The 21,806-nt window shown below is 33.5% G+C and overlaps 2 protein-coding genes, 1 long non-coding RNA gene and 1 other non-coding gene across 4 annotated transcripts; 2 read left to right on the top strand and 2 right to left on the bottom strand.

Moving 5' to 3' along the window:
• Positions 1–12,876: 12,876 nt before the first annotated feature.
• Positions 12,877–14,773, bottom strand: LOC111879186 (uncharacterized). The gene is made up of 2 exons (XM_042902033.1): positions 13,439–14,773; positions 12,877–13,377 (listed from the first exon to the last, which is right to left on the bottom strand). The coding sequence occupies exons 1-2, from the start codon at positions 14,771–14,773 to the stop codon at positions 12,877–12,879; spliced, it is 1,836 nt and encodes a 611-aa protein (XP_042757967.1).
• Positions 14,774–15,354: 581 nt separating this feature from the next.
• On the top strand, positions 15,355–16,558 carry LOC111879180 (uncharacterized). The gene is made up of 3 exons (XR_008224373.1): positions 15,355–15,761; positions 15,972–16,362; positions 16,483–16,558. It is a non-coding gene; the product is annotated as an uncharacterized LOC111879180 (transcript).
• A 92-nt stretch (positions 16,559–16,650) lies between these two features.
• Positions 16,651–18,189, top strand: LOC128125918 (uncharacterized). Its single transcript, XR_008224372.1, has 2 exons — positions 16,651–16,992; positions 17,896–18,189. It is a non-coding gene; the product is annotated as an uncharacterized LOC128125918 (long non-coding RNA).
• Positions 18,190–19,295: 1,106 nt separating this feature from the next.
• Positions 19,296–21,345, bottom strand: LOC111879192 (transmembrane ascorbate ferrireductase 2). The gene is made up of 5 exons (XM_023875669.3): positions 20,995–21,345; positions 20,154–20,303; positions 20,003–20,051; positions 19,737–19,936; positions 19,296–19,668 (listed from the first exon to the last, which is right to left on the bottom strand). The coding sequence occupies exons 2-5, from the start codon at positions 20,277–20,279 to the stop codon at positions 19,489–19,491; spliced, it is 555 nt and encodes a 184-aa protein (XP_023731437.1). The 5' UTR covers positions 20,280–20,303; positions 20,995–21,345; the 3' UTR covers positions 19,296–19,488.
• Between the last annotated feature and the right edge of the window lie 461 nt (positions 21,346–21,806).

Here is a 21,806-nt window from a genome sequence, read left to right on the forward strand (position 1 = left end):
TAAAGGCCATTGGTGATTTTGAAGGAGTTGTTGTGCAAGGAAGAGAAGGGCTTGGCTAAAGGAACAGCAAGGGAGTCACGTTCTGAGGATTGGGGACACAGAGAGTACATCATCCAGGTAAGAATTCGAGTTATACTCTGCTATGTTGATGTGTATATGGATTTAGGGTTTATGGAACCCTTTTGTGACTAGATTGAATGTTACCCTAGTCCCCCAAACGATTATAACCCTGTATTGGGACCTTTGGAGGTCCATAATGTCCCATGCCTGAGCATTTTGGGAATTGATGGAGGTTTTGGATTGGAATCCTTATGCCTTAGGTCAAAATGTAAATTATGAGTCATGGGGTGTATTATGAGCACCGAAATGAGGACCTTACGTGGTGAATCAGTTTAGAAAGGCCAGACCTATGAATGGTCGGAGCGGTTCTGACCTTAGAAGGCAGTTTGAGCGGTTGCATGGCATGGACTCGCCGAGTCCGATGAATAGACTCGGCGAGTAGCTTGAAGATTAACTGGGACTCGTCGAGTTGTTCTTCAGACTCGGCGAGTTGAGTCGGGGTGGTCCCGCGATTCTTCCAGGAGGAACTCGTCGAGTCAAAAAGGGGATACTCGACGTGTAGAAAGGGAATCTTAAGGAATCGGTGAGCTAAGGGCGAGTGGACTCAGAGTGGTTGAACTCGGCGAGTCTTGGGGTGACTCGGCGAGTTAGGTCGCGGGTTGAGTGAAGTTCTAAGTATGGGGACTCGGCGAGTCATAGGGTTGACTCGGCGAGTAGGGTCAGTCAGGGGTTGACTTTGACCTTGTCTTTGACCAAGGATTGACCAGTGGTTCCAGAGGTATTTTGGTAATTGTTGTTTATTGTTTGAGTTCAGTGCATTGGTGACTGTCTAGAGGTGGAGATCATATCAGTGATCGGAGCAGCTTGAGCTATCTGTTCAGTCGGCAGTTTCGAGGTGAGTTATCCTCACTATATCGCTAGGGTTTATGGCACCAAGGCCAACCTTTTTATCGGATGGAAATCCGGGTAGTTGTCAATCGTTATATGTTTCAGGCCGGAAGGCATTACATGTTATGGGCCGGAAGGCATTGCTATGCGGACCGGAAGGTCATGGCCTGGAAAGGCGTATGTGTGTATTTAGTATGTTGATTGATTCGTAGGGTGATGTTATGCTAGTGACCGGCTAGACCGGTATCTTGAATAGAGTAAGGTTATGTTATGTGGTCTGTTGATAGATGGCTGATTGTGAACTGTTATATGATTATGTGTTATGCGTATGATTGCTAGACCTGATGTGACCCGGTATGAAGGGTCGTTCTATGTTTTGTTATGATATGTATGCTAATATGTTATGGGCCGGAAGGCAATATGTTATGGGCAGGAATGCATTGTGTTATGGGCCGGAAGGCAATATGTTATGGGCAGGAATGCATTGCGTTATGGGCCGGAAGGCGATATGTTTTGGGACCGGAAGGTCGTGGCCTGGAAAGGCGTATATGTGGTTGGTATGTTGGGGGTATCTCACTAAGCTTTCGGGCTTACAGTTGTGGTTTTATGTTTCAGGTTCTCAGGAGTCTGTGGCAAGGCAAAGGCGTGATCGTACCATTCCTCGCGTTGGTGTTTTATGAATTGAACCTGGGAAATACTCTGTTAAATAATGTATTGAAAACCTTTTTGTAACAACATTATTAAAATGAGTGGCTTTTGAAAAGTTTTAATTGTTTTGGAATTTTGGACGTTACAGATCTCATACCTCTCCTTCCGAGCACTTTGATGGTATCTTTCCATCAAGTCTTGATACATTTCAAAAGGATAGTAGTCCTCATAGGACTTCTATAGCTCAACAGTCATGGTAGCAATCATTAGACACGACACCTTTGTCGCTCCCTCTCATGAGTAGTATGTTCAATGATCTGTTCGGGAGTAGCAGTGGTTACATCAATCTCCTTAAGTTCTTTATCTAGGATATACTCTTTGTCCTCATAGTGAATAGCCATTCAGATGCTTCAAATCCAGTCATTGAAGTTCGAGCCATCGAAAATGACCCTCCCACATAGGTTCATGAAGGAGAAAGAGCCTGAAGGGATTGGGTTGGAAGCATTGTTTGGGATAGACATCTGAAAAAGAAGAAGAACAAAGTTTAGGTTAGATGATAATCCTTAATATTACACCCAAATGAAATATTAAGGCTAGGACCCAACACAATATTCTACAATTGCGAAAAGGGATGCCATAATCTAATTGTAAAATATTTGAAGGTAGGTAAAAGACGATTTACAATTTCCACCATGAAAAACGAAATAAATTATTAAGTTTTAATTGGATTGAAATTCCTAGATCCTTTGAGATTCATTGAACTTTTCAATGACATGTTTAAATCTCGATTGTGCCCTTCAAATTTGTGATTAGGATGCCGAGGATCACAAACAAGGTGTGAATAACCATGCAAGTTAGCTTGGTACACTCAATGTTACAAATCACCTAATCAATGTGCCGATTAACCACACACGATCCATTGATCTATGAGTAACATCAAGCTACCCTTTTCCACACATTGTCAGTCCCAGATTAGTGTGCCGGTTAACCACACACGCTCTACTAACGACTTAACAATGTACAAAGTGTGATTTCATGGATTAGTACCATTTTCACATTTTCCTAAAGTAACTAAGATTGAGAATTTAATAAATGTTTAGTTACTTCATATCTATCATTATACTTTTTAATGAGAATTAATGTTCTATCCTACGCATTCGGCTAACGACCCTCCACCAGTCAAGGAAGCGGTGGGTGAGAGTGGACAACCATTAAACCACCATTTTATAGACAATAACCTCATACCCCCTTATAGACCGGCTTCGTGAATGAGGCCTACTAACGGTAAGACTAACTTGTCTTATATATATATATATATATATATATATATATATATATATATATATATATATATATATATATATATATATATAACTTATAATATTAAAAAGTATAAGGGTTGAATTTTAACTTTTAAAACTCTAGGGTTTGGAATTAAAGTTTCATTAGTGAGACTTTACAAATTCCAAAACTTGAGGGCAAGTTTTGAAACTTGTCAAAACTCTTCATTTCTTTAACTTATGATTTTAATTGCATTTTAATGGATGCGACCTTTCATTTTCCATAACTTGAGGACAAATTATGAAGGTCATTAAAAGCATTAAGATCAACATTTTAACTAACAAAAATTATCAAGTAATTTATCTATGATCTACTAAACACATAAGTCAAGACAATTCATATCAACAATTTGCAAGAAATTAGCCTAATCTCTACCAATTCAAGAAAACAAATTTTATGTTTCAAAAAACAGTTTATGATAATGATACTAATCCAATTCTGGCCAAAAACTCAAAATTTTGCACCCAGAGACTTCAACTCGGTGAGTGCATGAACATGACTTGTCGAGTTGGTCATTTACTGAGTGGACTCATCAAGTCAGCCAGTGGACTCAGCGAGTTCATCAGTTAGTGGCCAGAAAACCGATTTTTCAACTTGGAAAAATAAAAAGCATCAAGTATAACAGAAAACAATCCTAGGCTCTGATACCACTATTGGGTTTTAAGCACTATAACACTCCTATGGTGCACATGCAACCCTAGATTCTTTGGATCTATGTTTTCTCTAATTATACATGCATATTTTCAATTTTCCAAAGCATACATCCCAACTAGCATACAAATTGACAATTGAGCAATACAACTAGTTAGATAACTTACCTCTTAGAAAGACTTGTAGTTCTTTAACTTTGAAAGCTTGAGCACCTTAAGTGTGATGCCTCTAATGTGTCACAAACACCAAATGTAGGAGGAGGCTTGAGATAATAAGTTACTGAGCACAAAATCAATATCAAACTTCTTAAAATGATGGTGTAACCGATTTTGGTTCTAGGGGTGTGCTTTTATAGTGTAGCAAATGCTAGGGTTACACCTTGTAAACCCTAATGACCTTTCATATTACTTAGACTCCATGTGTTAAACCTCCATGGACTATCCATTGACTATCTCATTGGTTTAGTTCATCCTAAATAACCATGGATCATTAGCCCACACTAAGAATCGTGGATTTGCATAATCAATCCCCATATATTTAATTAGTCTATTTTGATCACAAAATTAATTCCAAATTAACTTTTGATCAATACTAATTAAATAATATGATTTCACATTAATACATTATATTTGTAATATATTAATAAATCATTAAACCTTATTCTCAAAAGTCCATCCTATCAAATTGCACTGGTGAAGGCAACCCAAAAAGACCATGCTACTATCAGGTCAAGCACATTTCAATTATAGTTATGGGCTTAGACATCTAATCCAACATTGATCTCTGTGTGTGTGTGTGTATCAACATTGAAGTAATCGATTTCGCCGAAATTGGCTCCGTCCACCGCAACTCGAGTCTTCTTTCTTGCTCGTTGACTTTCTTCGGACTCCTCTGCCTCTAGTTCCATGACTGTCTCTACTGGCGCTCCTCTCTACTTCTACAACAGAGCCACGTCTGGTTGCCACTTCTTCTCCGACAAGTAGTCGTTGTTAGCCGTAATCGTCATAGCTATGTCACCGTTGTTGCCGCTGTCTTCATTTATGTTTTTATGTTTTGTTCTTTTGTTTTGTTTTTTTTTTTTTTTTTTTTAGTTTAACCGTCTTCTTCCGATCAAATTACAGGGATGTTAATAATTAGGATTAGACTAATAACCCTTAGAGTTTAGGTTAGACAAAAAGTTAACAATCTATAAAATAACATTAACTATTTTTTAGACTAGAAAACGTGAAATTTTCTTATCTTTCCTTGTTAATCTAGAAAGCGTCAAATTCTCTCATCCTTCTTTTATTAATTTCTTACGAATTATCAGATGATTGATTAGTTTTTGTAATGCTATATTTAAATATTAAATACAAAAACACATGTCTAATATTTTAATAAATAAATTATATTTTTATATATATTAAAAAGCTTTTATATCACTATTGCTATTATTATTGTTGTTTTGAATTAAACCATAGTCTAAAAAACACCACTTGTTTCACTTTTTTTTTTTTTTACCACCATTTTCTTAGCGTTCTTTTTCCTAAAGATTTTGAATGATCACATGGTTTTCTTCCAAAATAAATAAATAAATAAATAAATAAATAAAAATAAAAAATTCAATAACGCTGATCATCTTTGCTTCTCATATATCAAATATCTTTCTTCCAAAAATGGACCAAATAGCTCGGCGAGCTCTCTTCATATTCCCGTAATTTTCTTCCAAAAACTTCAAAGTGTGCATATCCGTTTTAATTTATTTGTGTTCCCTTAAATTTATAGTATACACTCCATGAGTTTTATAAATACTAAAATTAGTTTTCCACAATCAGAAATCTGTTTCATTTTATGAAAATCACTACTACAACCACATTATCAATATCAAATTACACCCGTTGTTAACGTAAGGGCAACATTGACATTGAACATTAGTGAGTAAATTATTTACCAAAATGCAATAGCATGTTATTTTTAGACCCTATACCTTTTGGGATTAAAAGAAAGTTATAGTAGTTGGGCCCACCTAGAGTTTCTTCACATTGAAAACTGATTTTGCTATTTTAGGTATTATTTTCAAATATACATAGTATGGGAAATTTGTTATCCTAAGGGCAACATTGACATTGAACATTAGTGAGTAAATTATTTACCAAAATGCAATAACATGTTATTTTTAGACCCTATACCTTTTGGGATTAAAAGAAAATTATAGTAGTTGGGCCCACCTAGAGTTTCTTCACATTGAAAACTGATTTTGCTATTTTAGGTATTATTTTCAAATATACCTAGTATGGGAAATTTGTTATCCTAAGGGCAACATTGACATTGAACATTAGTGAGTAAATTATTTACCAAAATGCAATAACATGTTATTTTTAGACCCTATAGCTTTTGGGATTAAAAGAAAGTTATAGTAGTTGGGCCCACCTACAGTTTCTTCACATTGAAAACTGATTTTGCTATTTTAGGTATTATTTTCAAATATACATTGTATGGGAAATATCAATTTAAAATACCATATTTATGAAAAAAATAATAATAATAACTCATTAAAATGCATGTTATATCACTTACACTACAAATATACACCCTATGCGTCTCACTATACTGACTACAAAATTACAAAACTTAACTTCAGTCAACTGTAGCCAATCAAATTGCCATCATCTATAGTTATATGTATGACTATGCACCAAAGTACAATTTTTTTGTTGCACAAAGCACAGAAAGCATCACGTTTTGTGTGTGTAAATTAAATTATAAGAGCAACAACCACAAGGTTTCACTCTATAGCCTTGGTTACTACAAAAAAGCTTATAGGACCCGGTTATTTCAATTAAATAACCCGGTTTTGAACCGGGTCCTAAAGCCAGCGAGACCTATGTGAAAAAACGAATAGAACCCGGTTTTAAAACCGGCTCCTATCCAACACAAAAGAAACCGGTTGTTCATAAAACCGGGACATATAAGTGGAACATAACGCCCAATCTTTGGTCAAATATGAAGATTAGGACACGGTCTAAGCATACAAAACCGGGTCATATATGGCTAAAAGAGCCCGGTTCCAATCCTCAAACCGGGTCATATAAAGATTAAATATGGACCGGTTCCATGAATATAACCGGGTCTTTTTTCAGCCTTGCAAAAACCGCCTACCCACAATACCACCAGAAAGCATGGTTATAAGGATTAAATTGTTGACAAATTTATTCAAATAACCATATAAAAAACACAAATTGATACTTGCATTCAAAGCACACATTCAAAACAAAACAAAAATTATGAATTGATGAACAAATTATATTAATATAAACATGCTAAATAACCAATCATTATGGTCATCGATAAAAACATGCTTAAGTGTTTCTAAAAACTCCATGATTTGGTCATTTCGAAGTACATCAAACTTACATAAATAAATTCAAAAATAAAATTGTTTTCCCATGCAGAGGTATTGTCCAATAATCAAATGTTGCAGCTATCCTCCAACCTCACTTAAAAGCAAAACACAACAGCTACCCTTCATCCTCACTAAAAAAACAAAACACAACAAATAATTAGTTTTTTTGTCTATCATTTTAACAGAGTTGAATTTAGCAAACAATCATTAAACTAAAAGTAGGATGTTATAAAGATTAACAACTAACCTTATATGCACTTTTAGACAACCACATCATTCATAAAATTTTTCAGAAATTCTCTGGCCCATGTAGCAACAGTTGTAACCAACGCCTTTTCCTCAAATGCAATTTTGTCATTCCAAAGGGTACCAAACTATATGAAAATAAAATTAAAACTACTAAATAATGAAACACTTTGTTTCTTGCTTTAAAAGAAAAGATTATTTTAGAATTACTTACTCTACTCGGAAATCCATGTTGTCTGTTCAACACGAAATCAAAGATCCAATTCATTACATAATGTCCACTTAGCTCACGTTCCAATACACCAGCTTGGTTGCACTAAAATTGTGATAAAAGGTAAACATAAATCACAAACGAAACTACATCTAACTAGTGGATACGTAATAAGATAAATTACCTCAGTGAGCTTCCATACAATTGGAATTGATGTGTTCTTTTCATACCTCTCAAAAGCCCTAAAAATAAACAAGCAGCAGAGTTGTATTCAAACTTATAGAAAGAATGTTATTTTCATGTCATATTAAAAAATTTCTTACTTTTCCAAAAGTTTGAGAAGGTAGTAGTTGTCAACCGGATTTTTCATAGGCTTCATCAGAGAATCCAAAATGTATACAATATGATTTGAAGGGCAAATCACCAAGAGGACCCAATGCATACTAGTAATGTTTTGAAATTTTAGTATAAAAACACACAAAAAAATAACTATTAATATAGATAGCAACATATGATACTTTTGCAGGTATGGTGCGATAAGAAACGATTTTCCATGATGAAGTTGCATCGCATCAACGAGATAATTGACGACATCAATCGGAGTTTCCTGACAGGCTTTCCCAAGAATCTTATACGGGTTTAGGAAAGCACACTTTCCCATACGTTTTTGAAGCATTAATTGTAAAAGGCTACAAACAATATTACAAAAAATTTCCAATCAAGTCATATCTTATAAGCAGCCTAAAAAGAAAATATCATGGAAACAAATAATAGTAAAATTTGAATGCACTTACATCTGCCAAGTTGTTATGATGGACAAATCAGCTGTTTGTTTTTTCAACAAACGATAATAATCTTCATATGTAACTGAAAAATCAAACGCCCCAGCTTCTAGATGTCCAGCATCGGCTACCACATGAACCACTAGGTTGGTCTTCAAAAGGTCACGAAGAGATTCTATTGGCCTTGGTTTGTTGATCTTTTGGTTAGGCATGTTTTTTTCCATAACAGCCTTTGCGGTTGATGGTCACGCACTTGTGGTGTGAATTTGTTGTTGTGATGACGCCTTGCTTTGTTGTTCCTATTAATAACTCATTTTAATTAGCGAGAATGTCGTATATGCCATTCTTAAACATCAAAATATTTTATTTTTCGGCCTAAATATAATAATTTTATGTTTAATAGGAGCATATAGGGAATTCTCTCATTTTCAGAAAATTTATATATGGTAGATAAAAAATTAAAGGATAATGAAGATGTACCTTACTAAGAACAATTGCGATCCGCGGCCATTGAATTACAGTGCCAACTGCATCTTCTGGGGTACCAACTTCATTTGTCATCACAGGAACAGGAATACCTTTATATCTTTCATCTATGTTGTCTATCATAACCTTCAAGTGATTTTCGCGTAAAGGAAGTGAGTGAATTAACCCATCATTATAAGGAAAGACCATCCCTCTGGCACATTTTTGGTTCATATCACCATAAGGTAACACCAAATCACAACAAGTAATAGTCTGCAATCATATAACATGTAGTGTATTTAATGTGTCAACATGTTAGAAAATTTGATATAAAATATAATTTGACATCAAAGATCAAAGTAAAATGATATCAAGAAATTCAAAAAACATAAGCCGAACACATTAAAATAGTAAAATATTCTAAATACAAAAGTTTGGAACTATTTTAGTATATTTTCTATCACACATGGACCATAATTGTACATTTGTATAACATAGTGACCAATTCTGCATTTCTATACACTTTTGGTTCATATCACCATAAGATAACACCAAATCACAATGAGTAATAGTCTGCAATCATATAGCATGTAGTGTATTTCATGTGTCAATATGTTAGAAAATACGATGTAAAACATAATTTGACAGCAAAGTTCAAAGTAATATGATATCAAGAAATTCAAAAAACATAAACCTAACACATTAAAACAATATATATGTTAAAGTTTGCATTTCTATACAATAGAGGTAAGTTTTTTGTAATTTTTTTCTGCTATATATATATATATATATATATATATATATATATATATATATATATATATATATATATATATATATATATATATGTGTGTGTGTGTGTGTGTGTGTGTGTGTGTGTTAAAGTTTGCATTTCTATACATTAGAGGTACGTTTTTTGTAATTTTTTCTGCAAAGTGCCTTCTTTTGTAAATTCAGGGATTCATAGTTGTTTCTTATAGGGACCGTTTCTGTAAAAAAAACTTATAGGGACCATTTCTGTAAAAAAAAACTTACAGGGACCATTTCTATAAAAAAAAACTTACAGGGACAATTTCTGTAGAAAAATTGTAGAAAAATTACAGGGACCATTTCTATAATTTTTGTAACATAAAGACCATTCTATAATTTTTACACAAGTTTTATTTATCTAGTTTTATTGTTTGATCAACAGATACATAACACATACATGGGAATATTTTATAGCTTTTTTGAAACACTTGGACATTATAAAAGACTATGATTGGTCATCAACTCTAACTCAAGTATGTATCTATTTTCATACTTTGTTTTGCCCGAAACAAGAAACAAGTGAATTTTATTACTATTTTCCCAACTTGTACCACATAATGATAATAAATTTATGTAATCAACTAGAATTAATGATAAAAATAAATAAACTGACTCATTGAGTTGTGGATTTTATTAATTATTAAAGGTTGATGATATAATAAAGAATTACCTTTATCGTATCTAAAGCATCCAATGTCGACGTCGAGCAAGAACTATTGTTTTGAACAGCGAAGCATACATTATTCGGGACTTGGTTCCTACACTCTTGTTTCGCAAGCATTGCTCTTAACTCTGCCAATTGGGTTTTTGTTTCATCTAACTGCGCCTGCATCTTACTAACAACATCTTTGTCCACGACTTTCCTCTTCTTTTTGTCAAGTCCTTGCATCCCCTTTCTTAAGCCAATATCATGCCCCACCGCCCTGGTACGACCAGGGTGCTCCGGTCCTATTGCCTTAGTCAACAAATCCTCTCCGGGACCCAGCAACAGATCACCTTCGAATATTTCTTTTTGGACATCTATCTGTTAATGCAAACAACATTACAATCATACAATTACTTGGACAAAAAAATTAAAAACAAAATCTTAAAAAACAAAATTAAGAGCAATCTTACAAGCTTTTTTACTATGGGTTCCATGTTAGGTGGTATTATTTTTGACCCTGACTCATTTTTAAATCTTCTCCCCAACACATAATCTAATGAACGCTCGCTTTTTATCTCATACAACTGTGACGGCAACTGACCCGATGCCTTCTCTTGTTCCCACTTAGCTTTGTTGCCCCGATAACCATGTGGGCCTACTCGGGCTGGATTCGTATTACACATTGAACTCATCCTTGCTTTCTCACTTATATCCTGCCGAAAAAAACAACAACCACAATTATAAAACTGGAACATAATGATTAATATTATCAAGAGACATTATATCCTACTAACCTGGAATTCCGTTGATGATATTCTTTCCTTAAACTTTTGCAATGCAGTCTTTTCCAGATATGAGTAGCTTTCAAGTGGATTTCTCTCATTCTCATTGACCAAGAAATTCTTTTTAAGCCTCTTTTTGTATGATCTCCACTTGTGGTTGCAAGTCATAAGCACATATGATTTGCGGTTTTCATCATGGATTTTCCAACGTTTTTGTTTTTGTTTTTTTTTTTAAAAAAAAAAGCTATTAGTAACATATATTAATTAAATGAAAGCACATGTAATGTGTATTAGATTAAAAACCTTGATGGTCAACCATAAGTTCTCCTTTTCATTTGCTGGCACTTTCTTCCAAGTCGGATATTCGATAGAAATTAACTTTCTCGTAACAACCCCGCAGTCATTGGCGAACTTATTTTGATTATTGCCACAATGCTAACCAAGACTGTTAAATTCAACTTCTTGTGGCTCTGTTATATCCCTTAGACGTGTGGCTGTTCTTTTTTTCCTCGGTTGTGGTTGTGGCACCGGTTGTTGTTGTGGCTGATCATTCATCATCTTTATTGTAGATGATTTGCAAATAGCTCAACCACCTACCTGAACAGATTACAAAAACAATTCACATGATATCACAATAGTTTTAGTTATTTTTGGCTGTTACCCTCATCTGAAACAATTCGACATCAAGCAAAGGCAAAATCTATGACTGCATCAAAAGGCAGCAAAATCACAAATTTACAAAAGAAAAACAAAATGGTTTGCTAATGCTAGGAAACTGTGATGACAAGATATTGTATCATTCAAGCATTTTGGGTACTCCGTACCTCATCACTTGGAAAGAAAATGAGTTACATTGTAATTTTGGATGTAAGATTGGTTATGTTTAAGCCTCAAACCTTTACCTGTACATGAAGTGATCCAAGACAAGCACTATTGACCTAAAATTTGCAGCAATCCAAATTTACTTACTGATTAGGGAAACATCCAAAAATTACTAACCCCAAACCAACAAATTAATCATCGGAATAAAATTACGATTCACCACAAAATTAAAATTGATTCAACCAAAAACCATTAGAAATACGTCTCACAACCTAAGAGGAAAGAATTGGTAATAATAATCAAATCGACAGAGATCATATTCATGAAAGGTTAAATTTGATACAGTATCTAACAGTAAAGAAGATCAATCGAACCATCTAGTTTTTGTATTTAGACGACACTGATAACGAAACTGCTAGAGATACAAAATACTATGATATTGTTACCTCGATCGAACCGAGAACGATGGTATCTGGAATCGGAATCACGACCCTCGCGACGAGATCAGGAGTTTGAAACGTCGGTTGCTTGATGCAGTGAAGAAGAACGGGAGGTGTAGGAGTAACAACGTGATTGGGTTTTGATTTTACCAAAATTTGTGGCGGGTTATGGCGGGATATCCAAAAAATTTACCAAAGGGAGCTGATAATGCCGCGGTTACTTTTGATTCATCCACATACTTTTAAAGACAATGGACAATTATGCCCTTCTAAGCAATTCTTTTGTAATAAATACAAAGCATAAATTAACTCGCTGCTTTCTTCTTTCCTTCCTTTTCTTCATATACGTCTTTTGCACCACCAAATGAATCGTTATTAGGAATCTATTGTTTCATATGAGTACTCAATAAGCTTCGATAATAATCAATAAGCTTTGCTGAATCGATAGAACATTGTATTTAACTGAATATTTGATGAGGGGCCAAAGACCTGGAATGAAGATGACGAATAGACCCTAGAAGGTGTAATAACCGGCAGTAGAAAACTCGAGGGTTGTGAAAGACTAAATCTAAAAAGTAAATGATTGATTTGTTTTCTATCGTATACATTTGATTTCATTACCTTAAATAGCTTGAAATTTTCAAGCTTAGTCCTTTATATTTGTATATAAGTTTCAATTAATACCTTTTGCTTATTGAACTTTTAATATATATCCTTAGCCGAATAGCCCGATGGAACCTTTACACCATGTAAGCATTTACAAAATTTTGTTTTCTCATCCTTTGACATGGTATAACAAACTACTGGCAGATACGTACGCTTTCCAGGATTCCTAATAGGAGCAAGCTCGGGGTGAATTCCCATTTCAATCATGTCTTCTCGAACATTAATCCCGTCTTTTGACTTTCCCTTGATGTTTAACAATAAGGCTATCAAGCTTTCACAAACATTTTTTTCAATATGCATAATGTCAAGACAATGGCGAACCTGCAAGTGTTTCCAGTATGGTAACTCCCAAAATATAGATCTTTTCTTCCAAATAATTTTGGGAGGAGTTATACCAGTACGTTTACGTTTACGTTTTCCTTTGCCATTACCTTTGAATTTTCCGAATGTAACGTTTAGATTTTCAACACGAGAAAATACAGTTTCTCCTCGTAATGGTTTCCTTGCTGTCCTCTCCTCGGTTTTACCATTGAACACCTTTTTTTTTCTTGCGATATGGGTGATTTTTTGGAAGATATCTTCGATGATCCATATATACATTTTTCTTGCAATTTGTCAACCAGAACGACTGTGTGTCATCTTCACAAATTGGACATGCATTTGCTCCTTTTGTGCTATATCCAGACAAATTCCCATATGCTGGAAAATCATTTATCGTGCAATAAATCATGGCCCGAAGTTGGAAATTTTCCCCACTATATGCATCATACACTTCGACACCCGGACTCCACAAATTTTTCATGTCCTCAATTAATGGAGCTAAATAAACATCGATATCATTTCCCGGTTGTTTTGGACCTTGAATTAGTAACGACATCATGATGTATCTTCTTTTCATGCATAACCAAGGCGGAAGATTGTAGATGCAAAGAAGAACTGGCCATGTACTATGGCGACTGCTTAAGCTTCCAAATGGATTAATGCCGTCAGAACTAAGTCCAAACCTAATATTTCTAATATCCTGACCAAACTCTTCAAAATTAGAATTGATATTTCTCCATTGAGGAGAATCTGCAACATGCCTTATTTTGTTGTCTATTGTACGCTCAGCATGCCATCGCATTAACTTTGCATCTTTAGCGTTTGCAAATAACCGTTTTAATCTTGGAATGATAGGCAAATACCATAAGACTTTAGCAGGCGGTCCACTCGCTCTCATATTATTGTTTTCTTCTGTAGGATTTTTCCTTTTGTATCGTGATGTACCACATGTAATACAACTATGTAGATCTGCATATTCGTTTCGATACAACATACAATCATTTGGGCAAGCATGTATTCTTTCAATTTCCATTCCCATTGGACACATCAATTTTTTTGCTTGGTAAGTGGACATAGGTAACTCGTTATCATCCGGAAGCATCTCATGCAAAATCTTTAGAAGACTTGTGAAGCTTGTATCACTCCAACCATTGTTTGCTTTTAAGTTAATCAATTTCAACACAGCGGATAGTTTGGTAAACTTTGTACACCCAATGTATAACGGTTTTTCTGATTCATCAAATAATTGTTGAAATTTTTCATAATCATCTTCAGCAACACTGTCTTCACAATCATGTAACATTCCAGATAAGTTATCATAGTTGTTATCGTTTGTATCATCAATATCATCGTTATACTCAGAAGGGGCTACATTATGATCAACCAATATCTCACCATGTCGTGACCAACACGTATAATCTCTCATAAACCCACGAATTATCAAATGCTCTTCTATTTTGGCAGAATCAGTGTACATACAACAATTCTGACAATCTACACAAGGACACCATATATAGTTTTCTCCTTTATTCACCCGATTCTCCTCTGCAACTTTAAGAAAACCACTCAAACACGCCAAATATTCATCGCATGAACGTTTAATTCCATACATCTAGTAACTACGATCCATCTGTCATTACACGCAGTATATATTAGTAGCATGCATGTAGGACAACCAATGGATCCAAAGGCATATGTAACATACCTAATACAATATTCCTGTTAAAAAATAGTATCGAGTGCTTGTCAGTAATAAAAATATATTATTTCCTAAGTTAGATTAATATTCTTGTAATGTTAAAACGAACAATAAATCAAGTAATATAACAAATTAGATAGTAAAATAAATTATTATTATCATTATTATTGGATTAAATATGATGATAAAAAAACACGATTAATCAATTAACATAAATAAGATAATTAAACAACTTGTTACTATTTATTATTTCGATTTAGTTTTAATAATAAAACAAATTATTTACTCATATTTTTGGTATGTTAGACTTAATAATAATTCATAAAAATTGATAGAGAGATAAAAATACCTTTAGAAAATAGAATGCATATAAATAAAAAAATACCCTTAAAAAATAGAATGCATAAATAAAAAATAAAATATTTAGCGGGAATACTTTCTTTGTTTTCCCGCGTCTTTCTCATCTCTGTTAAATGTCTTTTTTTTATCAGGCATACGAAACAAACACATATCTCATCTTCATCTTCAGATCTCTTCCCCAACTTCAAAACCTCCCACAGTAATGATCTCGTGGGGGATTTTTCCCCCAAAACAGCCGATTCCCTGTTACTTTATATAACTAGAACTTAACCTATTCATATTTACTACTTTTCCTCCTCAAACAAAAACAAAAGTGTGGGAAAATTAGAGCGTGAGAGGGGAGGCCGCCATTGCTGAAGAGATCTCGACCTTGGGGAGAGAAATAACAACTATCTCTCTTTGTTTTTTGTTTCCTATCAGCTGATTTATGTTTTGTTGTATGTATGCGTGTAAAATCAGTATTCCAGCCGACCCAGGCGAGTCAAAGATGTTGCTCACCAAGATGTTCCGAGTCCTCACCAAGACGCTCGAGACCGCAAATGTAAAAGCCGCTTGTATTATTCAAAAAATATTTTTAGTGTTTTCTATTTCAATTTCGAGAGAATTTTCGATCTATCTATCCATGACTTTCAAACGTGGTCATTTCAACTCGAAATTGATATTAGTTTTCTCATCTATTGCGCTATTGAAACTAAAAATCCAAGATTTTTCATGATCTCTGTTATTGAGTTGAGTTGATTTGTTGGTGCAGTGTCCACACATGCTTTTTAATGACATACCTGGAACCGGCAAAACTACCACTGCCCTCGCCATTGTTAAGCAGCACTATATATTTGAACTTTTTTTTTTGTTTGTTTTAGTTTCTTTCTGGTAATTTTCTTGTTAGCTAGTTTGACTGATGAACATTAGTAAAAGAATGTCATGAAAAAATCCGCCCTAAATTTAATAAGATCTGCTTGGGAATTTTAGGTATTGTTAATTGTCATTTAGTGCTGTTTATTTGGTTTTACAGTCAGGAACTGTACAAATGCAGGGTTCTTGAGCTGAATGATAGTTATGAGTGTGGAATCAGTGTATACAATATCTAAAATTAAGAATTTTGTTGCAGTTGCTGTTGGTTCTGGGCATCAAGGGTATACAAGGTGTAACTCAAATATAGTTTACCTTCTTTTATTACTTTCTGAGTACCTCTCTCATATGAGTTTTATTTGACTTTTATTCTATCATATCATAGCCACAGTTTGATTAATATTGTGATGCAGGTGTTATGGTTATCCTTGCCCACCTTTTAAGATTATCATCCTTGATGATGCAAATTCAATGACTGAAGATGCACAGGCAACTCTCTCTCCCTATTTTTTTTTTAATTTTATAATTATTTGGCAGTGATATACAAGTAGTAATATAAGTATCTTGTTTTTGTGTTGCAGAATGCCTTGTGTCATACAATGAAAACCTACTCTGATACAGATGGGAAATACTAGCACAAAAAGTTCCCAAACCAAGAGTAATGCGGGTATACTCAAGCCACTTTTGGAAGAAAATATGAACACTATAGTGTAATGCATATCTGCAATCTTAACTTCGGACTCAGAGTTCACTATGAATCTTTTGGTTTCTAATGTTGTTAAAGTAGCTTCTTGAATTAGTATTATGTACATGTTCTTATCTGTATTTGTTGTGTGATTGGTTATATTATAGGCTCTCTTAACCTTAAGTTCCATATCACAAGGAGATTTTCGTCCTACTATCATACTATCACCTTTTTGCAGGTAATAAGGATTACTACTTTTTTTGCTTCCCTTTACTTCTCATAAATTTATGTTTATTGAAAACAATATTTATATTTCCAAAACCAACTAATCACATATTATACAGAAAATGGTAAAGCTAATAAAAGCAAACAATAGGATTACGAATACATACCAAGACTTAAAAAAAGAATAGTAATTGTATCGTAGTTTACACTTTCCCACCATTCATGATCTGAGGTCTCAACTTTTCTGCATACATAAACAAATTTTTATTTTTGTGTCCAAATATGCTATTTTTAATTCATTGGAATTTCAACAAATCAACAAATGTAAAGCTGTTGATAAACACTACAATTAGAAATACGTACCAATAACTAAGGAATAAGAATACTTCTGTTGTAGCTTACAATCCCCTTCTCGTTTATGTGGCTTGTCTTGTTTTTCTACCTGTTATAAGTTAACAATAAAATCTGTGTCAACATATGTCATCTTTAATGTAGTGGAATTGCAGATGAAGTGTAATACTATTAAAAGTAACAGATACATACAAAACAGATTCTAGTTTCTTCTCGTCCTCTGAGCTTCTTTATGGGTGTATGGGTTCATGGTGGAATAACTATGATATATAGCAATAAACTAACCAATTCCCTAAAGTAATGAAAATTATGTTATCATTATTTGATAAAGTTAAAAAATATAGATTTTGTTTCATGATTTGTCTAACGTGATAATCTTGTTTGTTATTTTTATTATTATCTTTTTCAGAAAGTGGTTTTCATCTGATAATCTTATTTGCTTTTTAGTGATAATCTTAAAAGTTAGCTTTAAAATTAATATATGATCGATAGTTTTATCTGGTTTTTACCTGTTTGATAAGGTTTAACCTTTAAATCTCCTAATTAATTTTCTTTGGTGTTGCAGATAAGGAATAGGTTCAAAAGGTGCCAAGTTTTGCTAAGCTAAAAAAAAACCCGGTTGCTGAAAAACGGGTTTAGATTTTTTAGTTTCACAATAGATCCCGGTTTCTTAATGAAAAACGGGTCTTATAAAGTTTATCCTTTTAATTCCGGTTTTTGTATTTTAGAACCCGGTTTTTTAAACAACCGGATCTTATGGTGTGCCTTCGCGCTCATTTGTAATAGCGAACATATAACCCGGTTCTTTACTATAAACCGTGACATACCATGATTTTCAATATAAAGCCCGGTTTTTGCACTATATAACCCGGTTTTTTCAAAAACCGGGTCCTATATGGCGAGTCTTATGTGCTGTTTTGTAGTAGTGAAATTAAAATCCTATAACTTACCAATGTTTGCATATAGGTGTTTCTCTCTGGAATATTTACATAAGATGAGTTATGAACTCTAAGATATTGTAATTATTTCTATAAAATATATATTTTTTATAGGTAAAATGTCAAACGTATCAGGAAAAATAGGTTGTGCCTCAAATAGAAAATTGTATTTATAACGCTTCAGAAAGTTATAAACACATATCACATTCTTTTACTTGCAACAAGTATATATGAATTTAAATATTTGTATAAATTTAAAACCAATATAGTTTTAATGTAACACCTGTAAATTGAAGTTAAACGTTTTGACATTTTAAACATAAGAATGATGTTTTTATGATACCATAAGGGGTTTAGTGAATTTAATTAATAGAAGTGATATTTTTGTAATTCAATAAAAGTGATCAATGTCAAGGTTTATTTAAAGTATTGAAGTTATATTTTTAATAAATTTTATAGAATTGATGGTATTTAAATCTTTTAAACTAAAAGAATCCTAAGAAATATGAAACTTAGGCATTTTGGTATTGAGAATTATGGCATAATATTGGGTTATATTTTGATAAGATGATTGTATAGATGTTATTAAACTTTATTCAATTAATTTACGACTAAGGGTTGTGTATAGTCCTTTAGCATTTAGTAAAGCCTCAGTAATTATTTCCATATATCAAACCAAAATTATAATTACTTATATGACGCTAAGATTAACTTTATCTTTTTATGTCATAGCCTAATTTCATCTACCAAACAAATTATACGTATTGATTTAAACACACATCTATCCCCACAAATAAGCGCATAACATATAGTAACATTTTTTTATGTGTTTGTAAAGACAATTACTCCCACATATCGTACACCCCAATCTATTCTAATTGTATTAGTTGTATCTATTGGTCCAAAGTCTTACCCATAAGGTACATTATACTTTCTTATGAAATGACCAAGGTGTCCTAAATTGTGTGGCACATTACATATTGATTCAATTAGAATTAATTAACATGATTTTGAAATAGGAATAATATTTATCTTGCTAAATCATACTACGCACATACATTTAAAATCACCAAATTACATTTGGATGTCTTAATTAGTCGGTAGTCTAGTCTAACCATGCAGTATTACAAGTTTACAACCACACTAATGATCAATATAAATATCGACTCATAACTAGGGTTACAGAAACCCCAAGGAGTGCTACTAATACTCCTATAACATTAAACCACATTCGTTTCCACTTGACCAGGGTACAAGTGTAGAATGTCAGATTTCTTCATCAATCCAGTCCCAGCACTCAGTATCGCCAACCAAAATATCAGCAGGCCAGCTAAACCATGGGATCGCCCAATTCCTGACTCATTCCCCGGGTACACAAAATCATCAACCCCTAACATGAACTAGGGAAAAAAATAATAATGTGTTATTAGTTGATTTTGCTTCGTATATATATGTAGAGAATGATTACCTGAAGACAAAATAACCAGATGGTTGAATAACCATACCACGAATGTAACGTGTACAAATGTGGTACTTGGAGTTGATAGTGATATTTGCATGCTGCATAAACACCACAAAGCCCAGTGACAAGTGCGATCGAATGCAATGTTAGGTGAACTCGTTTAAGTGATTGTCTTGTTCCTCGAATCGCCTTGTATGCAATCATTGCTGATTCAAAGTAATAAATATAATAATATAGCTAGACTCAAGCAGTAATTAATTGGATTTTTTTACCTTCGGCTGAAAAGATGATGAATCCGAGTATCATGAGAAGCGGATGCCACTGCAAATTAAATACAATAGTATATGAAAACTAGACTTAGAATAATGAAAATCTATATTAATTAAGTTTGATAACGGGATCACTTTTAGTGTTGAAACTTACGTTGAACATGAGATCTGTTGAAGGGTTGAAGAGACCGAAGCCATTTCTGAAGGTTATGAGCCAATAGATAACAAGGGAAGCGAGTGATATTGCTAACAAATGCGTAAGCAAACTCAAATAGCTCATTTTGATCGTGACTCTAGTGGAAACCTTGCAAAAGAAAGATTCGTGAGTTGTTGTCGTTAACCATGGAAGATGTTGAACTCATATTTAATTAACTTGAGAGTGGAGATTTGCATTAATTGATCAAACTAGGGGGCGGAAATCAAAGCTAAAAAAAATCTTAAAAACAGATTACATTTTTGAATCAAATTTATTACATATCAAAATTATGAACAAGGAGATTAATATGATATATTCTTACATCATTCTCCGAAATAGAACTTATTAACCTCTTGAATATTTGAAGTTGATTGTTTTTCCATTTTAATACATCATATACAAAAATTAACAAACGGTAATGAAAAAGATAAAAAAAAAAAATAGAATTTGATTAAAACAAAAAAATACAACTAAAATTATGAAGTTATTTACATTAAATATAATAACAAAATAAAAGTAAATCATTAACCCTACAAAACAAATAGAAACAATAATATAACAAGAACCAAATAAAAAAAAAAAAAAAGCTGCATTCATAGATTGTACTATAGAGTTTCTTTTTAAAGAATAGAAATCCTCCTTTTCGTTTCATAGACACGGACACAGCTAGAACATACATATACACAGTGTATTACCTACTTCTTTTAATAAGTACCCTAAAGAAAATCTAAACCTCTGATAATATAAGGAACGAAAATAGTTTACGAAATTGAAGAAGAAAGAACAAATCTGGACTTACTAAGTAACAGACACTGCAGAGGTGGAATACTGAAAGAAAATGGCCGAAGCCCGGAGGTGCTGAGGCTGTAGGAGTTGTGGAGGCCGAAAAAACAGTTCAGGCTGAGATCCCGACTCCACGACAGCGAGAAGAAGAAGCGCCGATAAAGGGATGCCAGGCCTCTCCCTTCTCTGGCGACATGGTTCCTGTTCGAGTTTTTCCGGCGATTTGACAATGTTTGACGGTGGTGCTGGGGCGATCGGTGAGAAGAAGTTGTTGCTCGATGGAGTACGACTACGAGAGGTGACAGGAAACTGGGAAAGTGAAAGGAAGAAATGAAAGAAGAGAATGAGGAGGTTAGGGTAAAAAAGTTGGGTATTACCTTTATGAATATATAAATAAATAGTAAATAATACAATTAAAATTAAAAAAAAATTAGATAAGAATATATTAATCTTTTTAATTTGACAAGTGACCCGCACATAACAAATCTAAATTGTAGTATCCACAACAATAAAAAATAATTAAATTTTAAATATCCACAACAACCAAAAAATAATTAACTTTTAAATACTTTTCAACCGATTGTGTTTCTTCTTCATGATTATTTTCATCAAATTGTTTTTTCTAACAATACGAACGTTTTGATAGAAATGTAGACTCTACACCCATATCAAGTGCAATAGTTTTAGCAAGTGCAATAGTTTTGATAGAAATGTAGACTCTACACCCATATCAAGTGCAATAGTTTTAGCAATATCCATGATGTAAAACCTTCATTTTTATAATTTTCAAACAACTTCATAATAATTTCTATTTGGTTAACAGGAGTA

The sequence above is a fragment of the Lactuca sativa genome, chromosome 5, assembly GCF_002870075.4.
Source record: "Lactuca sativa cultivar Salinas chromosome 5, Lsat_Salinas_v11, whole genome shotgun sequence".
Taxonomy (NCBI): Eukaryota; Viridiplantae; Streptophyta; class Magnoliopsida; order Asterales; family Asteraceae; genus Lactuca; species Lactuca sativa.

What these genes read in the sequence shown, in the direction of transcription:
- LOC111879186 (XM_042902033.1), bottom strand. Translation starts at nt 14,773, where the DNA reads ATGTATGGAATTAAACGTTCATGCGATGAATATTTGGCGTGTTTGAGT. An exon ending in TGACAAATTGCAAGAAAAAT is followed by an intron (nt 13,378 to 13,438) that starts GTATATATGGAT and finishes AGAAAAAAAAAG; the next exon opens with GTGTTCAATGGTAAAACCGA.
- LOC111879192 (XM_023875669.3), bottom strand. Translation starts at nt 20,279, where the DNA reads ATGAGCTATTTGAGTTTGCTTACGCATTTGTTAGCAATATCACTCGCT. An exon ending in CAACAGATCTCATGTTCAAC is followed by an intron (nt 20,052 to 20,153) that starts GTAAGTTTCAAC and finishes TTTAATTTGCAG; the next exon opens with TGGCATCCGCTTCTCATGAT. An exon ending in CATCATCTTTTCAGCCGAAG is followed by an intron (nt 19,937 to 20,002) that starts GTAAAAAAATCC and finishes ACTTTGAATCAG; the next exon opens with CAATGATTGCATACAAGGCG.